Here is a 24,699-nt window from a genome sequence, read left to right as displayed (position 1 = left end):
GATTTCCTGTGAAGAACATTCTAGAACCTGGGGGCTTTGTTCATAGCTGGCTTCAAGGTGGGGAGCTGGAGTGCCCAGGTGGACGCCAGGGCAGAGGAGTGAATCCCCAGAACTACAGTTCAGTGGTTAGAGCCCCTGGTGGACCCCGGGCTCCCCTGACCTGCCCCCAGTGAGCAGTGTAGCCTTGGGGCCACCAGTTTGCACGGGCTTCCTCACTGCCCGCGACCAGGCAACAGCCAAGGTGAGACATTTGTCTCTCTTTGCTGCTGCTGTAATGGGTGTGTGCTGAGCACAGGGCTCACAAGGCTGGCCCAGCACTGGCCATGGCTGCCCCTCACCGGGACGCGGCTCTGGAGCCTCAGTCTGCACCTGACCTCCCCTGGGCTGCATTCCCCACCACAGGGAGGTCCCTGTGGAGACCCACCACACCAGGATATGTATGCCCTCTTTGGAATGCCGACCACAGGGGTACACAGGCAGGACTTGCCAAGTCAGAGATCAGGCGAGGTGGAGATGGAGATGGAAATGGTGGGTGCTGCATCAGTGAGGCGCTCAGAACACCCAAGTCGACTCAGCCTGCTTCATCAGCGCGGCAGCCAAGAGCCTGCTCCCTGCGGGCCTGCAAGGATGGTGGCCCTCGCTGTCCACCGGGCCTCAGTGTGGCGCGTGAGAAGTGCGTCATGGATTGCATAACCTCAAACCTGTTGGGATCTTAGGGCCCCACGGAGCAAGGGATCTCCATACAAGGCTCCCACCCGATGGGGCAGCACGGAGACCTCCATCTCCCACCGTCTGCTGTGCTGCAGCAAGAGGCCAAGAAAGAAGCAGGCTCTTTGCTCAGGTTTTATCAGCAGCTGCACTCTCAGGGCAGGAAGGGCGAGGACAAGGACAAAGCCAAGGGTGGTCCGGGCGGCAGGGTGCGGGTATACCCCCCGTCCCAGCTCCAGCCCCTCAGAGCAGGGCTGGGGAGCACGGGGACACAGGCTGCCCTGAAGCCCACTATCCTCTAACCGGCGGCTGCCCCTCCTCCTGCGTTCCCGCTGCCTGCCTTTTCTGTTGTCCATCAGAGACCACTGACGGGGGACATGCAGTGCAGGCTGACAGGAAGGCAGGGCACAGGAACGGCCCTTTCCAGAGGCTGCAGCAGCCGTGGGCACACCTGTGTGGGCTGGGGACAGCCAGGAGGGTAGCACATTCTCCCACTAGACTTGGGGTGGGGTGGGGTGGGGTGGGGGGGCTTCTGTGGCCTGTGTGTGTCCAGTGGTGACGGTGGGCCATTCCCAGGTGAAGCTGGAAGGTGCCAGACCTCTGGCGTGGAAGCTCTGTGCCCCCACTAACCGACCCGGGGAGGCTGCCTTGGCCTGCTGTTCCTCTGAGGTGAGTTCTGCTTGTTTGGTTTAGGTTAACTTCTGGTGCTCGCGGCGTGGGCTCCTGGCCGTCACACGACGCACAACAGCAGGGGGCTGCTCACTTGAGCCAGATCCATGTGTCGCCAACGTCGGCATTGTACCCAGGCTGGTACTTGCGGCCGGGCAACTGAGAGAGAGAAAGACATGGTGGTCAGCATGTTACTGATGAGGCAATTCTGACACGTAAGCAGCCGCTGTCACACACGGAGTTCACTGGTGCTGATCCCATGAGCCTGCCACCTCACGCACTCCTAGTCCAAAGCCAATGCTGACCCATGGCTCCAGGGCACTCCAGTCCAGGCCGGGCAACAGACGCACCCGCATCAACCCCTGCCCCATCAGGAGAAGACCCAAAGCAAACTCACCGCCCCTTCACCCTGACCAGAGCAGTCCTGGAACCTGCCACAGAGCCTCAGTTCAAACTGCTGGGGGCTTCTCCACTGCGTAACCGTCATACATAGGGACAACCAATGCCAGACTGCCCAGGCCATGCCGACTCAGTGACCCTGCAGGGCCGGCTGGACTCGCCCGAGGGTTCCTGAGGCTGGCCCTCCACGGAAGCGGGCAGCCCCGTCTTCCTCCCCAGAGCTGCTGCAGGGCAGGCTGGACTCGCCTGAGGGTACCTGAGGCTGGCCCTCCACGGAAGCGGGCAGCCTGTCTTCCTCCCCAGAGCTGATGCAAGGCTGATCCTCCAACCGTCTGGTTAGTGGCAGAGCCCTGCCCAGTGCCCTCAGGCTGGGCAGGCAGTGGACAGGCGCAGCTGCAGCCACAGCTGGTGGTGCAGTGGTCACATGATGGACTGCTACCTACAAGGGAGGCGGTTTGAACCCACAAGCAGCTCAGTGGGAGAAAGAGGAGGCCATCTGTGTCCGTAAAGACGCCTGGCCTTGGACAGCTGGTTCAGGGCGGGAGAGCAGGGTGGACAGCAGCAGGTGTTCTTCCCTGGGCCCCTCACTAGGTGGGGTTGCCCCTGGGGCCCCCGGACACAGGTGGCCATGAGAGCAGTCAGGCTTGGAGGGGCGATGCCAAGTGACAGCCCCCCACTTCAAGTCCAGGGGAAGAGAGGTCACTGAGAATCCAGGGCAGGAAGCAGGCCTGTCCGAAAGGCACCAGACCACCATGGTTATCGTGCCAGGGCTTGAGTGAGTGCACCTGACAGACAGGGCCTTGGGCCCCATGCCATCACTTCTCTCAGGAACCAGAGATGTGGCCCAAGCTATTTCCAACCAGAGTGCCAACCAATTCAACAGGGACTGCCAAGTGTGCGTGGCGGGCAGCATGCAGGGTGCCAGGGCCCACAATACACCCTCTGCGCAACCCAGCAGCATCAGAGCTGAGCGTGGGGGCCTCGGCTGCAGCCTGCTCACAAGCCCGCACCCTCAGCCGTCTTACACTGCCCTCAGCCAGTCTGCAGGCACATCTCAGGAGACCATCTGGAAGCAACTCTGGTGAGGAGACTAGTCTGCAGAGGCGCCTGGCCATCCAGCTTGTTCCCAGGAGTGACTACCCAGAGCCCCAAACCACCGGCACCGTGACACACCTCTTGTGGGATAGCCCCAAACTGCCTGCCCACCTGTCTTCAGCCCATCCTCCGTCCAGTGCACGCTGACCGCTCACTGGCCCCCGGCCACACTGTCTGACTTCCCACCCCCCACGCCTTCTTGTGCTTCTGCAGAATCTCAAGCACTCCTGCCTGACACCAGAGCCACGCCACCAGAACCGGACGTGAGATAAGGGGCACAGAGCCATGTCCACCAGGGGCAGGGGAAAAGGGGGCTCCCCTGGGGGGGAGGGTACAATCCCCTAACCCTGCAGACCTGCCACCCAGGTCCATGCAGATGTGCATGCACACATGCACACACACCACGCGCGCGCCCAAGGCCATGCAAGCTCTTCCACAGACAGCTGACACGCGGTGGCTGGCCAGTGTCCATGGCTGGCTGGGCCTCACCTCTCTGAATTTGTGGTAGAGGCGGTCGCTCTGGTGACCTCCAATGGTGACTTCTGGAAGGTAGATCGGGATGCTCGTGTAGTTCAGCACCTGCATCTTATTCTGAACCCTGGAAAACAGCAATGAAAGCAGGGGTTATCCCATGCCGTCCAGGTCAACACCAAACAGCCGCTGCCGTGCTGCTGTGCGGGCCGCCACTCTCCGAGCAGACATGACAACTGAAACATGTCCGCACTGGACAAGAAAGCATCAGAAGGCCCTGCTGGAGCGGGCCGGAGTGGCCGGAGTAACCAGTAGGGAATGCAGTGACCTAGCAGCTTGGCCAGCAACGTCAGGAAGGGGCCTCCCAGTCCTCACACCGCCGCCGCCGGAGCAGCAGCTACCCCTTCTCGGACCCAGAAGGAATGTCCACCAGGGTGGAAAACACGCGGAGCTTCCAGAGGGTCCCTTCTCAGCTCCTCTTCCATGAATTCTGGGAAGTCCCCTCGGAGAAGCTGCCCCCTAGAACCCTGGCAGACACTGCACTGAGTGAAAAGGCAAAGGGACCAAGTTTGAGACCCGGGATGGACTCAGTGCGGCCACAGGCTCGTTGGCACCAGCCATCAGGGACAGCGGGCCCAGGACTTACAACTCTGCTGCCGACGCCCCTATCAGAAGCTCCTGGGGTGTCCACACAACCGCTGGAACCAGCGACCTTTGAGGTCACAGTACAGCCCTGCTCGGCTGAACCTCCAACCTGGACTCTCCCATGACTCAGGGGGAAAAACAAGTTTCCACTGTAGTCACCTACAGCTACCCCACCTGCCGGGGCCCTCCGTCTTCTCCCTAGCCGCAGACTTGCCTGCCGGGATGTCCTGACCCCTGGTACTCACTTCTTGACTCTGCCCCTCCTCGCAACACCCACCGACCGTGGGGGCAGGCCTTTCGTTTTCTCCCAAGCTCCACTCGCGCAGGGAGCCCACAGGGCCAGCACGCGTGGGCCTCCAACGGAGGGCAGCGTCGACGGGAAGACTGGCTGCCAGGAAGAGGAAGCACCGCAAGGGCGCAGCGGCACTCGAAATCTCGCGAGCTGGACAGGCCCGAGACTCACCGCAAGCGCAGATGGTACAAGGTGAGGTCGTCCTGACTGAGCCACGGTCCTTTCTCGAAGGTCAGGTACACGATGTCCTCCACCACCTGCGGCAGAAAATGCACGTGGAGTCAGCAGTCTCTCAGGCCCGGGGAGGAAGGCCGGAGACCATGGTGGGTTCGGGCCTGTCTGCTGAGGGGGCCATGGAGCGGCGAGGACACACCTGGCTGGGGTGCGGGGGAGGGCTGTGTGTGAGAAAACCCACCTTTTGTTCATGAGCAGCCACCTGTCTCTTCCCTAGTCACGCTGTCCTGTTTGTTCCCCGATGGGCACACAGCCTAACCCAGGCCACAAATCCGGCACTCGCTTCTGGAATCCCCGAGCTTGCTGATCTTTCTGTATGTACTCACCACGACTGTCTGATTCAGCCGTTAGGTACCATCCGGCTGGTCCCAGCTCAGAGTAGCCCTCTAGACAACGAAACAAGGCCCAGCCCGTCCTGCACCGCCCCATGACTGGCATGTGCGAGGCCATGGCTGCAGCCCCGAGCCAGCCCTCTTCTCGAGGGCCTGCCTCCACTTGACCAAGCACCACCCTGTCCTTCTCCAGGGGCTGGTCTCTCCTGACAGCATGGCCAAATACTTGAGGCAGAGTCTCGCCTTCCTTGCCTCTGAGGAGCACTGTGGCTGTCCTTCTTCCAGGACAGATGTGACTGTCCTTTTGTCCGCACCCTTCCCATATTCCTTGCCAGCACCACCATCCCAAGGCACAGTTCTTCTTCAGTCCAAATGCCCCGCACCATGGCGAGGGCGGGCACACCTCAGTCCTCCAAGTGAGAGCCTTGCTCCCCCACATTTTCCAGAGGTCCCTGGCTGCACATCTACCCGATGCCATGCACCACGTGATTTCTTGACTGACTGTGGAGCCAAACAACAAGAAGTCCTGGACAATTTCACTCTTCCCTCTGTTTATCATGTGACCTACTGGTCCAGTTGGGAAGATTTGTAATCCGAACTGAAGGCTGCAATCTTTGATCTCCATCAGCAAGTGGTTCAAGTCCTCCTCACTTTCAGCAAGGCCACGTCATCTGTGTATGAAAGGTTAACAAACCTTCCTCCGATCGGATGCAACGGTCTCCTTTATGCAGTACAGCTCTCTGAGGATCCGCTTAGCACCTGGATCAGAACGGAGGCGAGGGTACAGCCCTGACGCAGCACACCTTTCCTGATTCTACACCATGCCTGCCCTTGTCCCGTCCACACAACTGCCTCCTGACCCAGGTTCAGGTTCCACATGAGCACAGCGTAGGTCCTGAGCTCCCAGCTATCTCAATGGTATGCAGTTTGTTATGCCCCAGTCACATGCCCTTGTGCAGGCAGTACAAGCAAACATCTTTCTGACCTCAGCAATGCCACCCCGCCACACATGCTCCTCTGGAGCTGGCCTGCATCCTGGCAGCTCCCCGTTCATGTCCGCCTGCAACCACTGTTGGCTGACCGTCAGCAGGGTTTACCTGCACGTGCTTATTAAGGAGCATGTTCTGCTGGACCACCTTTCTGTTGAGTGGACTGACGTGAATCTCTTCCAGTCAGCTGACCAGGGAGCTTGCCTTCCACACTTGACAGAGACAAGCGAGTGATTCCAGTGCTTCCTTGGCTTGCTGGGACATTCCGACTGGAAGCCTGTCGGTTCCTGGAGGCTTGTTTGGGGCGAATGCCTTCAGTGCACCTTAGATGTCTTCCTTCAGTACTGTAAGCTCTTGATCATATGCTACTTCAGAAATGGTGGCATGTCGACTATTTTTGATGTAGCGGCCCTGGGCATCCCTTCCAGGCTTGCTGCATGGTTCAGCTATCTGACTGCAGACGATTGTATGTGGTTCTTTCGTCTTGAGTAAGACCCGGCATGTGCTTCCCAGTTCACTTTCTAACTCCAGGCCTGCACATTTCATGATAAGACTTTGCCTTCCAAAGCGGGTGCATAAGCAAAAGTGGTGAAGGAAGCGGATGGTGCCCGGCTATCAAAAGATACAGTGTCTGGGATCTTAAAGGCTTAAAGAAAAACAAGCGACCAAATCACTGAGAAACAACAAAGCCCACATGGAAGAAGCACACCAGCCTGTGTGATCACAAGGTGTCGATAGGATCAGCTATCAGGGATCAAAGAACAAAAAATCATAACACTGTGAATGAGGGGGAGTGCGGAGTGGAGACCCAGAGCCCATCTGTAGGTAACTGGACCTCCCCTTATGGAAGGGTAGCGGGGAGGGACGAGGCAGTCAGGGTGCAGTGTAGCACCAATGAAACATACAACTTTCCTCTAGTTCTTTAGTGCTTCCCCCGCCCCCCGCCAATATCATGATCCCAATTCTGCCTTATAAATCCGGCTAGACAGGAGGATGGACACTGGTACAGATAAGAGCTAGAAACACAGGGAATCCAGGATTGATAAACTCCTCAGGACCAATAATGAGAGTAGCAATACCAGGAGGGGAAGGGGAAGGTGGGGGAAACGGATCACAATGACCTCCATATAACCCCCTTCCTGGGGGACAGACAATAGAGAAGTGGTGAAGGGAGACACCGGTCAGTGTAAGACATGACAAAATAATGATAATTTATAAATAATCAAGGGTTTGTGAGGGAGGATGGGTGGAGGGGGGAAATGAGCTGATACCAAGGGGTCAAATAGAAATGTTTTGAGAAAGACGATGGCAATAAGTGTACAAATGTGCCTGACACAATGGATGTGTGCATGGATCATGGTAAGAGTCGTACGAACCCCGACAAATGATTTAAAGAGAAGGCTTTGTCTTCTCGAGCTGCTCTTGGGGATTTTCTGTTCACTTTCATGTCACCCTCTCTTCCATGTGCTTTAGCTCCTCTGGGGTAAGAGCAGGTTTCAGAGTTCCTTCCAGCACCCCTTTAATACCCACCCGGGCTACTTTGAACAAATGGCCAATTAGCTCAGTGCCACACACAACTAACAGACTGCATTTCCACCATCCTGTGAAGTCGCAGCGTGACGAGCCCCGCATATGCACGTGTGTCCGCGTGTGCGCGGGGCCCACACCTGGCCTCAGGCTCTGCTCTGCTCCGGGAGGCGTGTCAGAGACCTGTACCAGCACTCCGTGATTTCATTACCCTCGCTATCGGGAAAGAGCAGGTGCCGCTTCACGATTCTCTTCCCAGCGATTCTCGGCTCTCCTCAGGAGGCTCCCTGACAGTGCCCCTGGGGTGCACCAATGGTCGTGGGGTAACCAACCCTTCCACAGTTAAAGATGCAGCCCCGCCGACACTATCCCTGTCCATCAGTCCAGCTTTTAAACTGCCCACAGAAGTAGAGGACCGTCTAGCGGCATAGGATCGAACACACATCGCGACAGAGAGGAAGCAGGAAAGCCCGGGCCACATCCACTGGGGGGAACGCGGCCAGACGCCGGCACTTCGCTCAGATCACAAAACCCAGGCGTATGGAGACCTCTGGGAGCCAAAGCCACCGTCTGATTTGGTAGAATTTTTTACCAATTCAGAAACGCCTCACCCGCTTTTCTTACCTTTTCTGCATCTGCAGTTTCCTTCGCACTGTACTGCAAGACCTCACACTGCTCACTAGGAGAAAAAACAAAACCAAACATCACGACAAATTCCCAAGCTGAAACTCATGAGCCACAGCACAGAACCTCCTGCCTAACATGCAACTTTCCATTCTATCCAGTGGGCACTGTGCCCTGAGAAGGATCCTCACACCTCAGGTGTGCTGAAAAGCCTCCCTGGCGCCCGGCTCACCTCATCTCAGGAAGGAAGGTCCCCTTGTATGCGTTCTCGATGTCCTGCAGGTAGGCAGCAGTGACCTTCATCTCATGAGGCTAAACAGGAGCAGAAAGATCGACCTCTCAATCACCCGGACTCTCTCCTTAGCTGCGCACCAGTAGGAAGATCAGAGATGGTCAGAGCAGTTTTCTTAGAACAACTCTGCTGGGCACTGCAGGCCCTTTGGGGTGACAGAGAACCTGCGACTTTAACAAGACCAACATGTGCTGGGGGGGCCATGGCATGGCCTCGTCGGTCGGAGACGCCAGGTGGGTCTCACCGGAGAGAACACCTTGTGTACTCAGACTCCACCTCGCTGCTCTCCCCAGGGCATACTGGGCACGGGGGGTAAAGGACCGTGGACACACTGGAAGGTGCCATGCACAGAACACAGACCTCTGCTCATCCACACAGCCCCTGAGAAAGCTGCAGGCTCGAGCTGCACCCGGGGGAAAGTGGAGTGCAAAGAGAGGGGTTTTCCCACCAACTCTGCAGGCTCCAGGGCAGGCGCCCAACCTGCGTGGTGAGGGTGATGTCACCACATGGTAGACAAATGCTGCCCGTTTTCCTGGGGGTCGGGCCACCTCGTCTGGGCATCTGCATTGCCGATTCTGCCAGGCGGAGCCAGGCAATAAGCACGCCCCACGGCGGGGAGAGGGCCCTGCCTCTGAAGAGCAGGTGTCTTGATTACCCGCCAGCTATGGTGTAGCTGATGACAAAGACTGGTCTAAGATGTTCCCTGGCAGAGTAAAACCAGAAACCGCCAGCCTTGCTTCAGATGCCAGAAGCATCGTGAAGCAGCGTCAGCCCACCCAAGGACAGGCTTTTCCAGACCCTGAACACAGGCTTGGAAGACGTCTCAGAAGCAGGCAACGCTAACCTGCAGTTCCCTCTCCTGCCGCCAGGTGGAGTGTTCTCAAAGTCTCCTACAGGTCACAACCCAGATAGATACCAGAGCCAGGGACTCCAGAGACCCTGGGGGTGGGGCAGTCTTCCCGAGGCTGTAACCTCACAAGCACACGCCGCCTCATCTTCCACCTGCAGAGTGGCCGGTGAGTGCAAACCTCCAACCTTTACGTCACCAGCACATCACTCAGCCCGTGGCACCACCAGGGCCCGGATGACGCGTGGCTCTTGGGCACAAACAGCTACAGCTGGGTAGTGCAGCAATAAGGACAGAGGGGCAGCCTCTGCGTGCTGATGGCCGAGGGGGTGATGGCCCAGGAGGACCTAGAGGTTTGTCCACCACTGCATGAAGCCGGCTGAGGCCAGGCCCTGCAGCTGCCCCACACCAGGGAGGTCATGCCTACCCCAGGATAAACACTGAGGCAGGAGCACCCACTATGCCCTCCCAGCCCTGGCCCCACCACCATCACCACTAAAACTGGGGCCTTGGGGCCATCTACTAAGTTTCCAGCAAACTCCAGACTATTGGGCTTTGGGGCGCTCACTGATCAAGAGTCCCTGAGCTCAGGGGCAGGAAAGAGAGGAGAGGCAGGTTGGGATGAACCCCCAGAGCAGGGGGCTGCCTGGGGCCTGGAGGTAAACCCCACTCCTGGGGAAGATCCACAGAGAGGGGCGGGCATTCTGGAAGGCAGCTCTGCCTACAGGAGGAACACAGACCTGGTGACAGCACTGGGTTGTGCTCACAACACCCCGCCCCTCCCCACTCAAGCAGAACCCCACATGCAGCAGCGGGCCCTGGGCGGGTTCTCTTACATCTCCTTTCTTCTGAATGCGGCTCTGGATCTCGGGCACAGGGGTGTCCACGTAGATGGCCACGTGTGGGGGCAGGTACTCGCAGATGGTGATCTTCTTCACCTCGTTGTAGTGGTCCACACCTGGCACACACGGGGACGTCACTCCTTCAGCAGGACCCCGCATGGAAGCAGGCGCCTGACTCAATCCACCAGCCTCCCGTGGACAAGGGAAGGGACTGCCGGGTCCTCCTGGGGCACTGTGCCCACACAGGGGTGGACAGGAAGAGGAGCCGTGCCTCACCGTGGGGAAGCTACAGCTGAGAGCACTCACTCCCCACTATGCTAGGTGAACAGAGGAGGGTGTCCCGGGGTGGGGAGGGGAAGGGCAGTGGGGCTTCCCTAGGTGTCGGTGCCTCTCCCTCTAACTGAGGGTGGCGTGTAAGGCACGAGGGGCCGACTCACACTGCTTCCGGATGTAGCCCTGCTTGTACATGGCGTCCAAGAAGACAAAGTCGCTGTAGATGGAGCGCTCCAGCACAACACCCTGGCCTGAGGACACACAGACGCGCGGTCGGACCCATGGCCAGGCTCTCACGCCAGCTGCCCGCCCCAAGAGCCGCCATCCCATGCCCACGACACGCCGGCGAATGCCAGGGCGCACCGGTGCTCAGCAGGTGCTCGAGCGCATCTGTGTACTGCAGCAGGCGGTTGCAGTAGAGCCAGGACTGCAGGCGGTAGCTGTTGCCGTCGTTGCTCCGGGGGTCGTCGTAGAACTTCTCCAGGCTGCAGTTGCCGTTGAGCTCCAGATCCAGGGGCTGCCCGTCGCCCGTCGTGCTGTCTGCATAGTGGATGCCCGCTTCCGGGAAGTGCCGCAGGCCTGAGGAGAGACGGCAGGCGGGCAGCCGGCTGGTCAGCAGGGAGGCTGGGGTTTGAGGTGCCCCATGGGCCTGGGGCTTACCGCCGGTGAGAGAAGGAACATGCAGATGTGGCTGGGATACTGCAGCCCACGGGCAGTCACCCCCACCAGCGCCAGGAGGGGAGGCCCTGTGTACAGACAGCCCCCTCGAGCCTACAGTTCATCACCCGTTCTCAGAAGGAGCACCCAGGACACGCGGGAGCTCAGCAGCCCACAGACAGATGTCCCTACCGCACTGACAAGAGCCCCCACCCAGTGGGTGCACCCACCCACCCAAGTAACCCACCGACTGCAGCTTGGCTCCCCCCGGGGTTCGAGCCTGGCTGTGCCAAGGCCCCCTACCGGCTCACCCCAGGGTTCGAGCCTGGCTGTGCCAAGGCCCCCTACCGGCTCACCCCAGCGTTCGAGCCTGGCTGTGCCAAGGCCCCCTACTGGCTCACCCATCTGATCAGCAGGCAGCAGCATCCCCTGGCTCCTTCACCGGGGTGCTGCATTCAGCATCTAACTAGAAGGCGGGGCACCCCCCTACTGTGACGGAGGCATCTGCTCCCACGGGACGACAGCCTTGGACCCTGTGTGCCAGTTTCCCCTGGTCAGAGTTGGGGGGTCTGTGCCCCACAGCTCATGGGGAGTGTGCTGCTCACTCGGCCAAGACAACAGTCCAATTCCACGTGACAATTACGTATGTGGTTTTCCGTTTCCACTTCCCCAACCGGGAAGATTCCTAACAGCTTTCCAGAAAGAAAGGCTGCACATGCCAAATATGGAATGAGAAGTTCATAAGCATCCCACTTCGGGCCAATCCGCCCCACAGATGCTACACAAAACCCAGAGCAATCTGCCCGGAGCTCAAGCTGCCCACTGGTGACCATGGTGGCCCCAAAGGGCAGAGCGCACTGTCCCGTGGGTTTCCCAGGCTATATCACATGTTTATGGGAACTGACGGCCTCACGGGGCTCCCTTGGAGCGGATAGTGGGCTCGCACAGCTGACCCCACAGGTCACAGCGCAGCCTCAGGGGCATGGTTGCTGTTGTGCCCAAGCAGTGCCCACCTACCGAGCTTCTCTGCCAGCTCCCGGGCAAGCTTGCCCTTCCCAGAGCAGATGTTGCCGTCCACTGTAATCACTTTGCTGGACTTGGTCAGCTTCTTGCTTGCTCTATCGCCGAGCATGTATGCCAGAGGCCCGAACTTCAGCCCCTGAGCCGAGCCCGTGTGGATGCCTCCCTGAAACACACAAGAGCCTATAAATCAGGAGTGAGTGCTCAGGGGCGACAGACCGGGGGTGGGGGGGTCACCACTAATGAAGGGGTAAAGTCCGTGGCCCACCCCACCAGCACTGCACACTCGCACTAGGCAAGCACAGCATCCCTGTCTCTTCCAGGGAAGCCCCAGGGCCAGGAGCAGCCCTGGAACAGACTAGGGTACCACACAGCGAAGCAGACACGCAAACTGGAGAGGGGAGACAACAACAGAAACACCAAGCACTGCCGTTGAGTTGGTGCCAACTCACAGCGACCCCACAGGGCTGGGCAGCGCTGCGCCTGTGGGCTTCTGAGACTGTGACTCTTTACAGAAGCTGTCAGCCTCATCTGTCTCCACAAGAGCAGCTGCTGGTTTCGAACTGCTGACTTTGTGGTTAGCAGCCCAACTGGAACCAGCACGCCACCAGGATGAAAAGCACGTTCGCACCCAGGCTCTGTCCTGGGCCCGACAGGCCGCCCGGGGCGCCGCTGGGAACCCTGTGCTGATCTAACGCCAGTCTCAGCAGAGGTCAGGTCCTTTGCACCTGACCCCACGCGGCACCGGCAGAGATGACGGCTCGGCCTCCAGGGACGTTTCCAAGGACTCGCAGCAATGGCGCCGTGGTCGCCGCCCTGGCCCGCCTCCCGAGCCCCCGGTCCAACGCCCAGCGGTCGCTCCGGCTCCGGACCAAACCGGGCTACGGCGCCGGCCGGGCCCCAGAGCCGCTCCCAGACCGGCGGGCGCGCCGCCCCTCCCGCCCCGGGCCCAGCGTCAAGGCCCCTGCGAGGGCAGCCGAGTCCTCACCCCGCGCGGGACGCCCGCCGCCAGGCCCCGGCCGGACGCCGCCGCCGCCGCCGCCGGGGCCAGTCTCAGGAGCCGCAGGGCCATGACCGACGGCGCACAGGCTCAAGGACCCGCGGGACGCGGCCGGACGGGGTCCTCTCGCGCTGGCGTCGCGCGCGTGACGTCACGGCCGGGCGTCCGCGCGGCGCCTGTCGGGAGCCTTCCGAGGGGCGGGGCGGGAGGCGGGGCGGGAGGCGGGGCGGGGTCTCTGGAGCTCCGCCCTCGCCCAGGGCCGTATCCGCCCCCGGTCTTGGGGAGTAACCCCCAGTTCATGCCTCACTGTTTGCGGATTCCCTTCCCAGGCGGCCTGCTCGCCATGTGGGGGCCCTCCTCCAGCCCCCCTCCCGGGTTCCTCATCATCGTCTGGGCATCCCGCCCCCCAGGTCATCCCTGCCTGCTGGTGCCCTCCTGCTCCGGGCGTCGGGACCCTGCGGACGGGAACCGGCCTGGCCTGGCGGCGGGCTGGCGACGCTGGAGCCCCTTCCGTGCTCTGCCCTTGAGCCGCGGCCAGAGAGCCCGCGCACCCGCCCAGCTGCTGCAGTTGCCCCCCTTGTCCTCGAATCAACCTAGTGGAGTGCCAAGAGCTAGGACGAGGACACGGGGGTAGCCGGGCGTCCAGCACCGCCCGAGCTGGCTCTGCTCCTCGGCCTCAGAGCCGCACTCGCCCGGGGGAAGTCAATGCCCATCCGTGGGCTCCACCCACATAGGGCAGACAGGATGGTGTCACAGACTGCCTACACACACACGCACACACACGCACGCACACACACACACACACGCACGCACACACACACACACACCCCTGGCAGACAGGATGGTCTCCCAGACCGCCTACACACACACACACACACACACCCCTGGCAGACAGGATGGTCTCCCAGACCGCCTACACACGCACACACGCACGCATGCACGCACGCGCGCACACACACACACACACACACCCCTGGCAGATAGGATGGTCTCCCAAACTGCCTACACACACACACACACGCACACACACAGGCAGACGTACAAATGTAGACACCTGCATACATAGACACACAGATATAGAGATACATACAGACATACACATAGAGACAGGCACACCCACGGACACACATACAGACAGGCATGTAGACACACATAGATGCATACACACAGACACCCACACAGAGACAGGCAAACACACACAAAGAGTGGCACAGACACACATACTGACATCCACGCAGGTACCCACTCACAGACACACATACACAGAGACAAAGACACAGGCACACAGACACACAGGTGCATATACAGACAGACACAGAGACATGTACAGACACGCACCGACACACAGAGCAGAGAGTCCCAGAGAGAGGTCTACCTGTGTTTTATTGACACTACAAAGGAATTCTATTGCGTGGCTCATGACAGACTGTGGACAACATTGCAGAGAATGACCATTGCAGGACACCTCAGTGTGCCCACACAGAACCTGGACGTGGGCCAAGAGCCAGTCATTTAAACAGAACAAGATGGTGCTGCTTGGTTTAAAATCCGAAAAAGCACATGTCTGGGTTCTATGCTTCTACCACACTTACAAGAAGTTACCAACCTGTAAGCTGAACAAATGACCGTAAGCATTGGGAGATTAACAGATAGGGACACACCAAGGGCCCCGCCCTACTTGAGAACTCTAAGTCCTTATTGGCGGAGAATAAAGACTCCAGCTTTCCGTGTGAGTTATGATGGAATCAAAAGAAAACGAAGATCCTCAGAGCTGAGCGGATAGACTCCATGAAAAGCAAAGACAAGCGTGAAGTTGTAGAAACTAGCGTGTCAGTCGACTCCACAGCCCGTGCTCGTGGCCGCAGCAGATAAGGGATCAGTGCGTTGCACTGGGCAGATCTGCTGCACAGACCTACGGAGCAAAGGTGCCACTTTTAGAACCAAGGCACACCTGAGCCAAGCCGTGCTGTTTCCAGTGGCCTCCCAGCCTGTGACAGGCGGGCACTGAGTGTGGAGGAGCTGAGGCGAGCCAGCGAGCAGCAGTGCGGTGCAGTGAGGGTGGCTGGAAGCATGGTGCACTTCCAGAAGAACAGACAGATCTTGGAGGAGAGGTGGCCAGATGCTCCTTAGAAGCATTTGGAGAGTTTTTATTTTAAAATTCGAATGTAAATGTGTTGGCCGGTTGACTAGCGAAACAATTCCAGGGGCAGTCCTATGTGTGTATGAGAGAACTTTATATCAAGAAGTAATTATGCATCAATAACACACCCCAGCCCAGTCCAGATCAAGTCCGTAAGTCTGATATTAACCCCTGAATTCCTTTTCAGACTCCCACAGCACATGCAATGATGTCGAATGCAGGAAGATCACAGGCTGGTGGGTGGAAAGTCCTGTGGATCCAAAGGACTCTGGCTGCCATCAGCCTGGTTCCTTGTGGCTCCTCAACAGGAATGTGAAGGAGAGCATGTATCCTGACTGCAGGGAGGAAAAGAGGCATCAGAAGGCCACACCCTCAAAGAGGCATCAGGCTGTGACCTGCTGACAGGTTAGACTCCACCCCTTCATTCTTATTTATCAAGTTGATAGGAGATTGTGTAACTATCACAAAATGGTGTCTCTTTTTCACTTTCTGTTTCTTTTTCGTTTGACTCTGGAACACAATTATTTTCAATATAGTTCATTTGGCATGGGGCGGTTCTGTGGACCCGCTCCCCAGCTCCACCAATGGTAACATCTCACAGGACAAAATGCAGCATTAGCTTGAGGAAATGGAGTCTGGTGCATCCACCAAGCTGGCGCCACGGCCACTAGCCATTCACACACTCACATGCTGTGTCCTTAGGTGCTGCTGAGTCAGCGCCAACTCACTGCCCCCAGTACAGCAGCGGAGACACTGCCCGGCCCTGCGCCCTTACCCGCGTGGCTGTGGCTCAGTCTGTTGTGGCAGGCACTGTGGCAGCCCACCAAACATTTCTTTCTTTCTTTTTTTGTTTTACGGACCCTCTGTTTTACCAACATGATGTCCTCTTCCAGGGACTTGTGTCGGGTCTCCAGGAGAGGAGTCAGCATCCGCTCCATGGAAGCCAATTTTGTCTTTTTGAGTTTGAGTCTCTCCTGATAATTCGTCCAAAGATAAAACAATAAAATGTCTAGAATGAAACAAAGGGGCATCTTTTCTCAATGGTGGGACAGGCATATGGTTCTTAAGTAGAAAAACATGCAAGCCACCCATCAACGGAATGAAGCAGGCAACCTGGACACCATTAAAGGAAGGGGCGAGGCCCGTCAGCAGACACGAGTGAGAGATGCAGAGGTGAGTCGCACCTGGGACTGACGAGGACCAACATAGAGCTTGTGTCCAGAATCTATTGAAACTGCTGCCTCTACAGTCTCCCACAAAGATCTCTGTAAAGCGCCAAAGAGCCAAGAGGTCACTGAGGACTGAGGTGCCCCTGACCCAAGCCCACGTTTCTGTTTCTTCAATCGCCTCATGTGCATGTGAAAGATGACACCGACTAAGGAAGGTAAGAGCTGGTGCCTTTGAATGATGGTCCCGACCGGAATCTTGAAGGCACTGTGGGCCTTGGAGGAAGTACAGCCAGAGTGCGCCTTCCAGGCAGGCGTGGTGAGGCTGTCTGTGGTCAGCAGAGAGCAGTCCGTGAAGAAGGACATCATTCATGGTAAAGTGGGGGGGAGGGGTCAAGAAAAACAAGAGGCCCCTCTACGAGATGGATCGCCCCAGGAGCTGGCCCAAGGGGCTCACACACGGCAGCAGTCGTGAGGCTGGTGGAGGGCCGAGCACTGTGTTCCGTTGTGCGTGGGTCACTGTGAGGCTGAACCCAACACCAACACGTAAGAGAAACAGATCCAATATAAACATTGATTAACAACAACAGCATCCTCCAATGGGTATTAGGTTCGCCGCGGTGATAAACTGAGGCCAGGCCAGAGAGAAGGACAAGGAGAAATTTATTCTGCGCTCTCCAGCGAGACTCACGGGCTCCAGCAAGGAGTCAATGAAGTCCCGCTGCCCCGGAGGGAGGGGACAACAGAGAGGCACAGGAGCCCTGAACTCCCAGGTGAGCTTCACTGGGCGGGGGTGGGGTGGGGTGGGGGGCTAGTGGGTGTCCCTGGGAAAGGGAGCGGGCAGGAGCTGCAGGTGCTGGGGCTTAAGCCATCTCCATCCATGGAATTCCGAGGTAGGGTGGTGCCTTGTTCCTTCAGGAAGAAGATACTGTGCAAGTGGACAATTGCCACACCACACACTAAAAGCTCCTCGGCCTCATGCATGCTCAGGAGAAGGCACGTGAACGGCACAGACCACCCCCCCCCCCCCGCTCCAGGAGTGACCCCGCGGGGCCACTGGGATGCTCCTGCATTGCCACCGAGAGTGAAAGCAGCACACCTGCTCTGGAAGTCACGCGTGTACCTTCTACCTTCTGCTAAAATGGACCGGACCCGCCTTCTCTCGCGCAGTGCTCTGCCGAGCGACAGAGCACAGAAAATAACGTGAAATGATGGCGGCATGCTTCTTCACAAAAGAGGACACATGTACGGGTCAGTGGTAGAATCTTCAACTCCCATGAAAGCTGGACACTGCATGCGGAAGAGGGGGAAAGAGTGTGTTCCCTAGCAGGAAAGGGGGTCGCTCCTCTCCATGCCTAGGGGCCCCTCCGGGAGGCTGGAAGCCCATGCCAGCTCAGGGACATGAGCAAGTCAAGCCCACGCCAGGTGGGCTTAATTCAGCCAGTGGGGTCAACCAGTACCGGCAACCACGCCTCCCAGAGGAAAGTCCTCTAAGCTGCAACCTGGAGACCACCGCCCCTTCCTTCCCTTCAGCTGCGCCTCTGCTTTCTGCTGGACCGTGCTTCCTTTCTCGCTCTCTCTCTCTCTCTCTCTCTCTCTCTCTCTCTCTCTCTCTCTCTCTCTCTCTCTCTCTCTCTCCCCTCCCCACCTCAGGCTTCCATGTGTGGGTGCACAGTGCCCAAGGGTGCCTCGGTTCATTGATTGTCACGCCTGAAACTTCTATCTTTTATAAAAACTCACTTGGATCACAGACCAGGCTTTGGCGTGAATTCTTTCTCACGCGAAGCCAAGAACGGAGGTATTTCCCACCCGAGGAATCTAACAAATGGGCGCACTTGGATGACGATGTTGGGGGAGACTATTGAAAGTACCATGGACTGGCAGAAGCACTCACAGATCTGTCTCCGGAGAAGTCCGGCAAGCACAGCCTCCGTAGAAGCCAGGAAGTGAGATGGTGGTGCTCAGGAACGGTGTGAAGAGTGAGGGGTTCGCTGAGCCCAGGTTACTGGCCTTTTCTTTTACACCTGAGCCAGAAGGACCCAGGGGATGAGGCGGGTTGATGAGCCAGGAGTACAAGGCTGAAGCACTGCTGTTCCAGCAGTTTCCTCTGCAGGGAAAACAGATGCCAGCCGGACCTGTGAACCACGCTGAGCCTTGGAGGCAGCTCATTCCAGTAGGGACAGAACTGTAAAAGATTGTTCAGCTCAGACCTCAGCAGTGGTTGGAAACCTCCGGGGTGTGTGTGTGTGTGTGTGTGTGTGTGTGTGTGTGTAGACACTGGGTGGTTTAACATTATTAGATCAACTTGGAAAAGAACAGACCACGTTGAAATGGATGCAGTCGGAGCTGCATGTTGCAGTAGTAAAGGGCAGGAGCTGGAAGGCGTTTCATGAACGCTGCCGATTCGCTTAAAGCCAAAGAGTGAACAGAGAAAGAGAGGGACCGGACCATGTCGTGAGCGCTAAGCACGGCAGACATCCACATCCACCGGGTGGGCTTCCTCAGAATGATTTCTGAGCCAACAACCGTCCAAGACCTTGTGGACTTCAGACCCCCTTCGCCAAGACCTCAGGCATACAGAACCCTGATCATTTTGGAGATGTCAACTCCCGCTTCATAGTGATTCTGTGAAAAAGGGTTTGTCCCTGTTACAATAATTTCCGTAAATAGATTTGTGAAAGAAGCCAGGAGGGCGAGACTTTGTCTCACGTACTTGGGACGTGCTGTCATGAGAGACCAGTCCCTGGAGAAGGACATCGTGCTAGGTAAAGTGAGGGGCGGCCAGTAAGATGGGGAAGGCCCTCGACCAGATGGATGGACACAGCGCTGCAGCCATGGGCCTCGAGCACAGGAGCGGCCGTGAGGAGGGGCAGGACCCGCGGGGCTTTGTGCTATTTGGTGGGCTCACTGTGGGTCGGAGTGGGCTCAGGGGCACCTCATGACACCAGACAACATTCCAGGGAACTCAGGTTTGATTCTCTTCCAACGCACCTCAGCTGCGGGCACCTCCATCCGTCCGTGGCTACGCGTGTCGAAAATTACTTCAGAGACCGCCATCAACCAAGCACTGGTGCGCATACATATCACCGTGGCCAAATCTAAAGTTTCCCACACAAGACCTCTTTCCAGTATTAAAAGAGCAAACCCTTTGAGGACTAAGGCGCACCTGACCCAGATGTTGCTCCACTGCAGTGATGCCGGACACAGCTCTCGGCAGCTTCTGATCTGAGACTCCAGAATCGAAGACCTGGCCATCTGCTTCCAGAGCAGCCAGTGGAAACCGCATGGCTTAAAATGGTCGAATCCGAAACCAATGACACGACTGGTGGAGGACCAGGCTGAGCTTTGCTCCATTGCCCTGTGTGTTTGCGGGGTGGGTGGGTGGGTAGGGGTGGAGTCAGGGGCCAACGTGATGGCCGCTAAGAGTAACAGCAACACCGATCAACCGATGTGACTCAGAATGTGCACAAAAGACAGCATCCGTCATGTAGTCTACCGACAAGAAGGCACGTCAATGCATGGAGATACGCTAGACCAGTGGTTCTCTACATTCCTCATGCCGTGACCCTTTCATACAGTTCCTCATGTGTGGTGACCCCCAACCATAAAATTATTTTCGTTGCTACTTCATCACTGTCATTTTGCTACTGTTATGAACCGGGCGACCTCTGTGGGAGTGTTGTTTGACCCCCAAAGGGGTTGCAACCCACAGGTTGAGAACCGCTGGTCTAGATGCTGGAATATTAGGCAGTAATAAGAATGCAAGATCGATTGCTATGTGCCAAATCCTACACGATTCACCGAAGCATGGAGCTGAGAGGAGGAAGCAGAGATAGTGTCTGAATCCATTGATGAGACCCCCAGAGCGCAGACCTGGTGGTGCAGGTTCAGGGTGAGCATGTGGGCAGGGATACAGGTGGGAGGGAGCAGAGAAGGGGAGCTGACTCACGACCTGGGTGCTGGCTGCAGGAGGGGGACCCTTTTGTGGGGACACATCCAGATGAATCTCCACAGTGGGTCCACCCGAAGCTGAACGTACAAAGCCCGAGGGGCTCATTGATGGACACCCCAAAGGTGGCCCTGGAGCATTCGATTGTCCTACAGTGGCACTTGACCAAGACCCAGAGTCTTCTTCAGGGCGTCCTTAAACTCCGTGTTCCTCAGGCAGTAGATGAGGGGGTTCATGATAGGCGTGAGGACAGTGTACACGGCGGAGATGAGCTTGTTGGAGCTCCGGGAGTCGATGGCCTGGGGCCGGACATACATGAAGATCATGGCCGTGTAGAAGATGGTGACCACAGTCAGGTGGGAGGCACAGGTGGAGAAGGCCCTCCAGCGGCCGGTGCCCGCAGGGATGCGCAGGACGGCCAACGTGATGTGGGCGTAGGACAGCACGGTGGCCAGCAGCGGGAAGACCAGGATGATGAAGGCCAGCACGAAGTCCACCAGCTCGGCCGTGGAGAAGTCGGTGCAGGCCAGTTTGAGGATGGGGGAGATGTCACAGAAGAAGTGGTTCAAGACGTTGGAGCCGCAGAACTTGGCGCTGGAGATGAAGTAGACCTTGATCATGGAGACGCCGAAGCCACTTGCAACGGAGAAGGCCGCCAGCTGCACGCAGAGCCCCGTGGTCATGAGGACCTGGTAGCGCAGGGGGTGGCAGATGGCCACGTAGCGGTCGTAGGCCATGGAGGCCAGGAGCACACACTCTGTGCACACCAGGGAGCTGAAGAAGTAGAGCTGGGTCATGCACCCCACGAAGGAGATATGCTTGCGCTGCAGGAGGAAGCCGTCCAGCATCTTGGGGATGATGTCCGACACGTACCAGATCTCCAGAGACGACATGATGCCCAGGAAGTAGTACATGGGCCTGTGCAGGGAGGCGCTGCTCCACACGGTGAGGATGATGGCCAGGTTCTCCACCAGGACGAAGAGGTAGGTGAGCAGGAAGACCAGGAAGAGGACATGCTGCAGCCGGGGGGCCGTGGGGAAGCCCACCAGGATGAAGGCGTTGACCTTGGTGAGGTTCTCTCCCCTCATCCCTCTGTGGTGGGAGCTGAGTGTCTGCAGAACATCACCGAGTGGCGTCAGGGGCTGGAGGGCAGCTGCGGGGAGAATCAGACCTAGCCCTTGGGGGTCAGGCTGCTTCCTGCTTCCAGAGACCAGACTCTGGGCTCTTGGGAGAAGCAGGAGAGAGCAACCATCTAGTTACCTGCCAGGTTTTAAAGCAGAGAGGTCCTCTGCCTGCTGTTGGGGTTTCATGAGGAGGCGGGAGCCAGGGAAAGAAGATGTGCTGAGACAGGTGTTGGAAGGAGGGAACTTCAGAAGATGGGGCTAGGGACCGAGAGTCATTTATTTGCTGGCCTGTTGGGATTTGGAACCTGGTTTTAAAACCCAACCAGCCAAAGCTCAGCGAGTGTTTCCCAATGGCCAGCTCTCCTCTCCCCCACGGCCCTCATCACGGGGCGATGTGCACCTTCCCCTCAGCATTCAGAGACGCAGGCAGGTGCTCATTCTCTGAGGGGCGTGGTGCTGTGAGAAGTCCCATTCTGGGAAGGAGTTGAGGATAAACTGGGACCTTCTTCCAGGAGCTCCAGAAGATGGTGTGTGTCCTCATGGCTGGAGAAGCCACTGCACAGGCAGTGATTTGTCCACGTGACCCGGCTGTGTACTCTTCCCTACTGCACCCACCACCACACCCACACACCCCCCCCCCCACACACACGGCGTGGTCAGGGAGAAGCAGCCTCGGGATACATTTGTGCACTTGGGGAGACACACTGTCCTCCATCAATCTCAAGGTCGCCTGGCTTCCTTTAGGAGATCCAAGGACCAAGCAGGCCCTTTAAAGCACGCTGGTCAGAATCCCTGGCCAGTAGAGGGTCTCCGTGTCTGGCCCTGTGTGCTTCCTCTCTGGACATTGATGGTGACTTCTGTCCACCCTAGCAGGTTGCAGCAGGCTTCCAGCCCCAGAGCTCGGGAGCCAGGGTTACTGGGAGCATACTTGGCCTGGGTACTGGGTTCCTTTGGGGACTTCTGCTCTCCAGCTCCTCTGCCCAACCTTCATGCGGCTCTGTGGGTGGTAGACACCCCGAGGAGCAGTCGTTCCTGACACACGGGGTCTCCCTCATCAGGGCTGGCCTGACAGCTCACAAGGGTCCTTCCCAAGATGGGTGAGCAACTCACGGCCGCCATGCCCATCCGCTCTCACAGGACAGGGCAGAGCTGTCCCTGTGGTCGGAGACGGACACTCCTTACGGGGGCAGGTTTTGTGGTTGTCAGTCCACAAACTTAACACAGGTTGTGTTTCTTTCTGACTCAAGGGTCTCCTGAGCCTGCCCCTCCTGCCCCCCACCCACTTTCGACGGGGGTTGTATTTTCTTTGGAAACAAACTCTGTGTTGGGGGTGATTCTAGACACAGAGAAAGGCTTCAAAGACAGTGGGGGAGGTCCCCACGTCCCCCTCGGTGGCTGCCCCCGAGGTGGCATTGGGCACACCAGGCCACGCTTGTCACAACCAAGAGACTGACCACCGCCTAGCTGCTGCAGGCTTTGCCCGGGTGCTGGACTCCCAGCTCCCACTCATAGATGCTGCTTCTGTCCAGAACCCGACAGACACAGGCCCCCGTGTTGAGAATGTGTGTGTGTGGGTGCTAGCCCTGCCTGGGCCCTGTGCGGAGGTGGTAAGGCCCCTGCTTTTGGAGGACGGGTCCCCAGAACATCTCTCCCCGAGCAATTTCTCCACGGGCAGTGGTGAGCGAACTCAAATGTGGGGCTTTGATGAAAATCCGAGAGAGGAGAATGGAGAGTTCTGAGCCCACAGAGGGTATGTTTCAGGGAGCCCTGAGCTGGGTGTCGCAGGCAGGCTCCTCTTGCCTCTGCTTGCCCTGCTGGGATGCCCTGTCTGGCCCTGCGCTCTGAGCTGGGCACGATGTTGGGACTTAGGACCTCATAGGAGGCAAGTCACAACTGCAGAGTCCTCTGGGCCCCTGGTGCCCAGCCCTGTTCAGATGGGGCAGCCACAGTGAGGGCACCCTTGTGGCACAGTGGTTCCACTCTGGACTTGTGGATGCAAGGTCGGCCGTTTGAAAACACCAGTCACTCTTTGGGGGAGATATGAGGCTCTCTGCACCCCTGATGACTGGCATCTGGGATACTACAGGGGCAGCTCTGCCCTGTTCTACCGGGCTGCTTTAAGTCAGCATCGACTCAATGGCAGTGGGTTTGCTTTGGTTCTTTTGATATGGTGGGTGCTGCCCATCCTTCTCCCTCCGTGTCTATCTGTCTCTCTGACACACACACACACACACACACACACACACACACACACACACACACACACACACACACACACACTCCTCACCGTGCTCAAGAACCCCAGCAGACAGGCCAGCCACAGGCAGAGAGCGATGTCCTTCCTGAGGTCGGGAGCCCTCCTTGTGGGAAGCTGCTGTTGACCCCAGGCCCAGGGGCAGTTCTGCCTGAGTCTCCAGGCCACTACCTGCCACAGCGTCCAGATGCAGCTTCAGCAAGCTCCTGAGAGGGGGGCTAGCTGAGGACCTGGGGAAGGACAGGTGTGGCTTTTTCTACAGAGCCGGGGGACTCCAGGGTCCAATTATCTGAGTGCAGAGGCCGCTGGCCTCACTGCCAATTAACGGGGCACTGGCATCAGGATTGCTGGAGCAAACCAGCCTGCCAGCAGGGCCCACAGCCCAGCTCCCGGGGCCCTGGTTTAGGTCTGACACTGACCACCCTGCCAGCTGCCTCCCACGTGGGCTCAAGAACTCATTGCCCTGGACACTCAAGCCCAGCTCTCAGCAGGTCATTGAGTGCTGAGAGCCAGGAGAGGGTGGGAGAGAGGTGTGACTGTGAGGCTTGGGTTGAGGGTACCCACCGACACCCCCCACACACACACATAGCCATCGAGACCTAGACCGGCGTTGGGAGGGGTGTCCACAGGAGTAATCATGGCCTCAGGCTCCTCTCTGTCTCCACTCTGGAGTTCTGCCAGACTCTCCCCATTTTCCCTCCCCCAAGCCCCACACTCTCCCCTACCCACCAGTCCTCACGCCCTTCCCTTCTGCTGAGACCAATTCCTAGCAGGGACTTCACAAAGGGACCCAGACATGGGGTGGAAAGGAGGGTGTCCATCCTCTCTGGCTGCTGCTGGCCCCACATCCTTGGCTTGTGGCTGCAGTGCCTCCATCTCCGCCTCTTCCCGCGAGTGGCCTCTCCTCTTGCACCTGCGTCACAGCCCTTCTGCGTGACGCTTGCTAGGACGTTTGTGCATGGACAGGGTTCTTCAGTTAATTCCATGAACAAGACCCTTTCCCCCAAATAAAGTCACACTCACAGGATCCAGAATGCATGTACTTTTCTCTCGGACATGGGCCCTTGAATGCCACACGGCGGCGTGTTCTATGTATTGATTCAGGCTCTCTTCTCTCGCCCCATTAGGGTGTAAACTACCATGGGGGGAC

At 58.0% G+C, this 24,699-nt stretch overlaps 2 protein-coding genes across 3 annotated transcripts; both read right to left on the bottom strand.

Annotated features, from left to right (window-relative positions):
• Window positions 1-830: 830 nt before the first annotated feature.
• Window positions 831-13,066, bottom strand: NDUFA10 (NADH:ubiquinone oxidoreductase subunit A10). Of its 2 annotated transcripts, XM_075529305.1 has the most exons (10): window positions 12,905-13,066; window positions 11,914-12,082; window positions 10,603-10,818; window positions 10,404-10,490; window positions 9,961-10,082; window positions 8,218-8,297; window positions 7,986-8,040; window positions 4,451-4,536; window positions 3,361-3,469; window positions 831-1,536 (listed from the first exon to the last, which is right to left on the bottom strand). In XM_075529305.1, the coding sequence occupies exons 1-10, from the start codon at window positions 12,986-12,988 to the stop codon at window positions 1,468-1,470; spliced, it is 1,077 nt and encodes a 358-aa protein (XP_075385420.1). In that variant the 5' UTR covers window positions 12,989-13,066; the 3' UTR covers window positions 831-1,467. The 2 variants fall into 2 exon arrangements, with proteins under 2 accessions (XP_075385420.1, XP_075385421.1); XM_075529306.1 differs by lacking the exon at window positions 3,361-3,469.
• A 7,254-nt stretch (window positions 13,067-20,320) lies between these two features.
• On the bottom strand, window positions 20,321-21,259 carry LOC142424433 (olfactory receptor 6B2). The gene has a single exon (XM_075529633.1). The coding sequence runs from the start codon at window positions 21,257-21,259 to the stop codon at window positions 20,321-20,323; it is 939 nt and encodes a 312-aa protein (XP_075385748.1).
• Window positions 21,260-24,699: the final 3,440 nt, after the last annotated feature.

Source organism: Tenrec ecaudatus, chromosome 13 (assembly GCF_050624435.1).
Source record: "Tenrec ecaudatus isolate mTenEca1 chromosome 13, mTenEca1.hap1, whole genome shotgun sequence".
NCBI lineage: Eukaryota > Metazoa > Chordata > Mammalia > Afrosoricida > Tenrecidae > Tenrec > Tenrec ecaudatus.
Note: the sequence above shows the minus strand (reverse complement) of the source record. Positions and strands in the feature narration are given on the sequence as shown.

What these genes read in the sequence shown, in the direction of transcription:
- NDUFA10 (XM_075529305.1), bottom strand. Translation starts at nt 12,988, where the DNA reads ATGGCCCTGCGGCTCCTGAGACTGGCCCCGGCGGCGGCGGCGGCGGCG. An exon ending in CGAGCACCTGCTGAGCACCG is followed by an intron (nt 10,491 to 10,602) that starts GTGCGCCCTGGC and finishes GTGTGTCCTCAG; the next exon opens with GCCAGGGTGTTGTGCTGGAG. An exon ending in TTGTACCATCTGCGCTTGCG is followed by an intron (nt 3,470 to 4,450) that starts GTGAGTCTCGGG and finishes GCTGTTTTCCAG; the next exon opens with GGTTCAGAATAAGATGCAGG.
- LOC142424433 (XM_075529633.1), bottom strand. Translation starts at nt 21,259, where the DNA reads ATGAGGGGAGAGAACCTCACCAAGGTCAACGCCTTCATCCTGGTGGGC.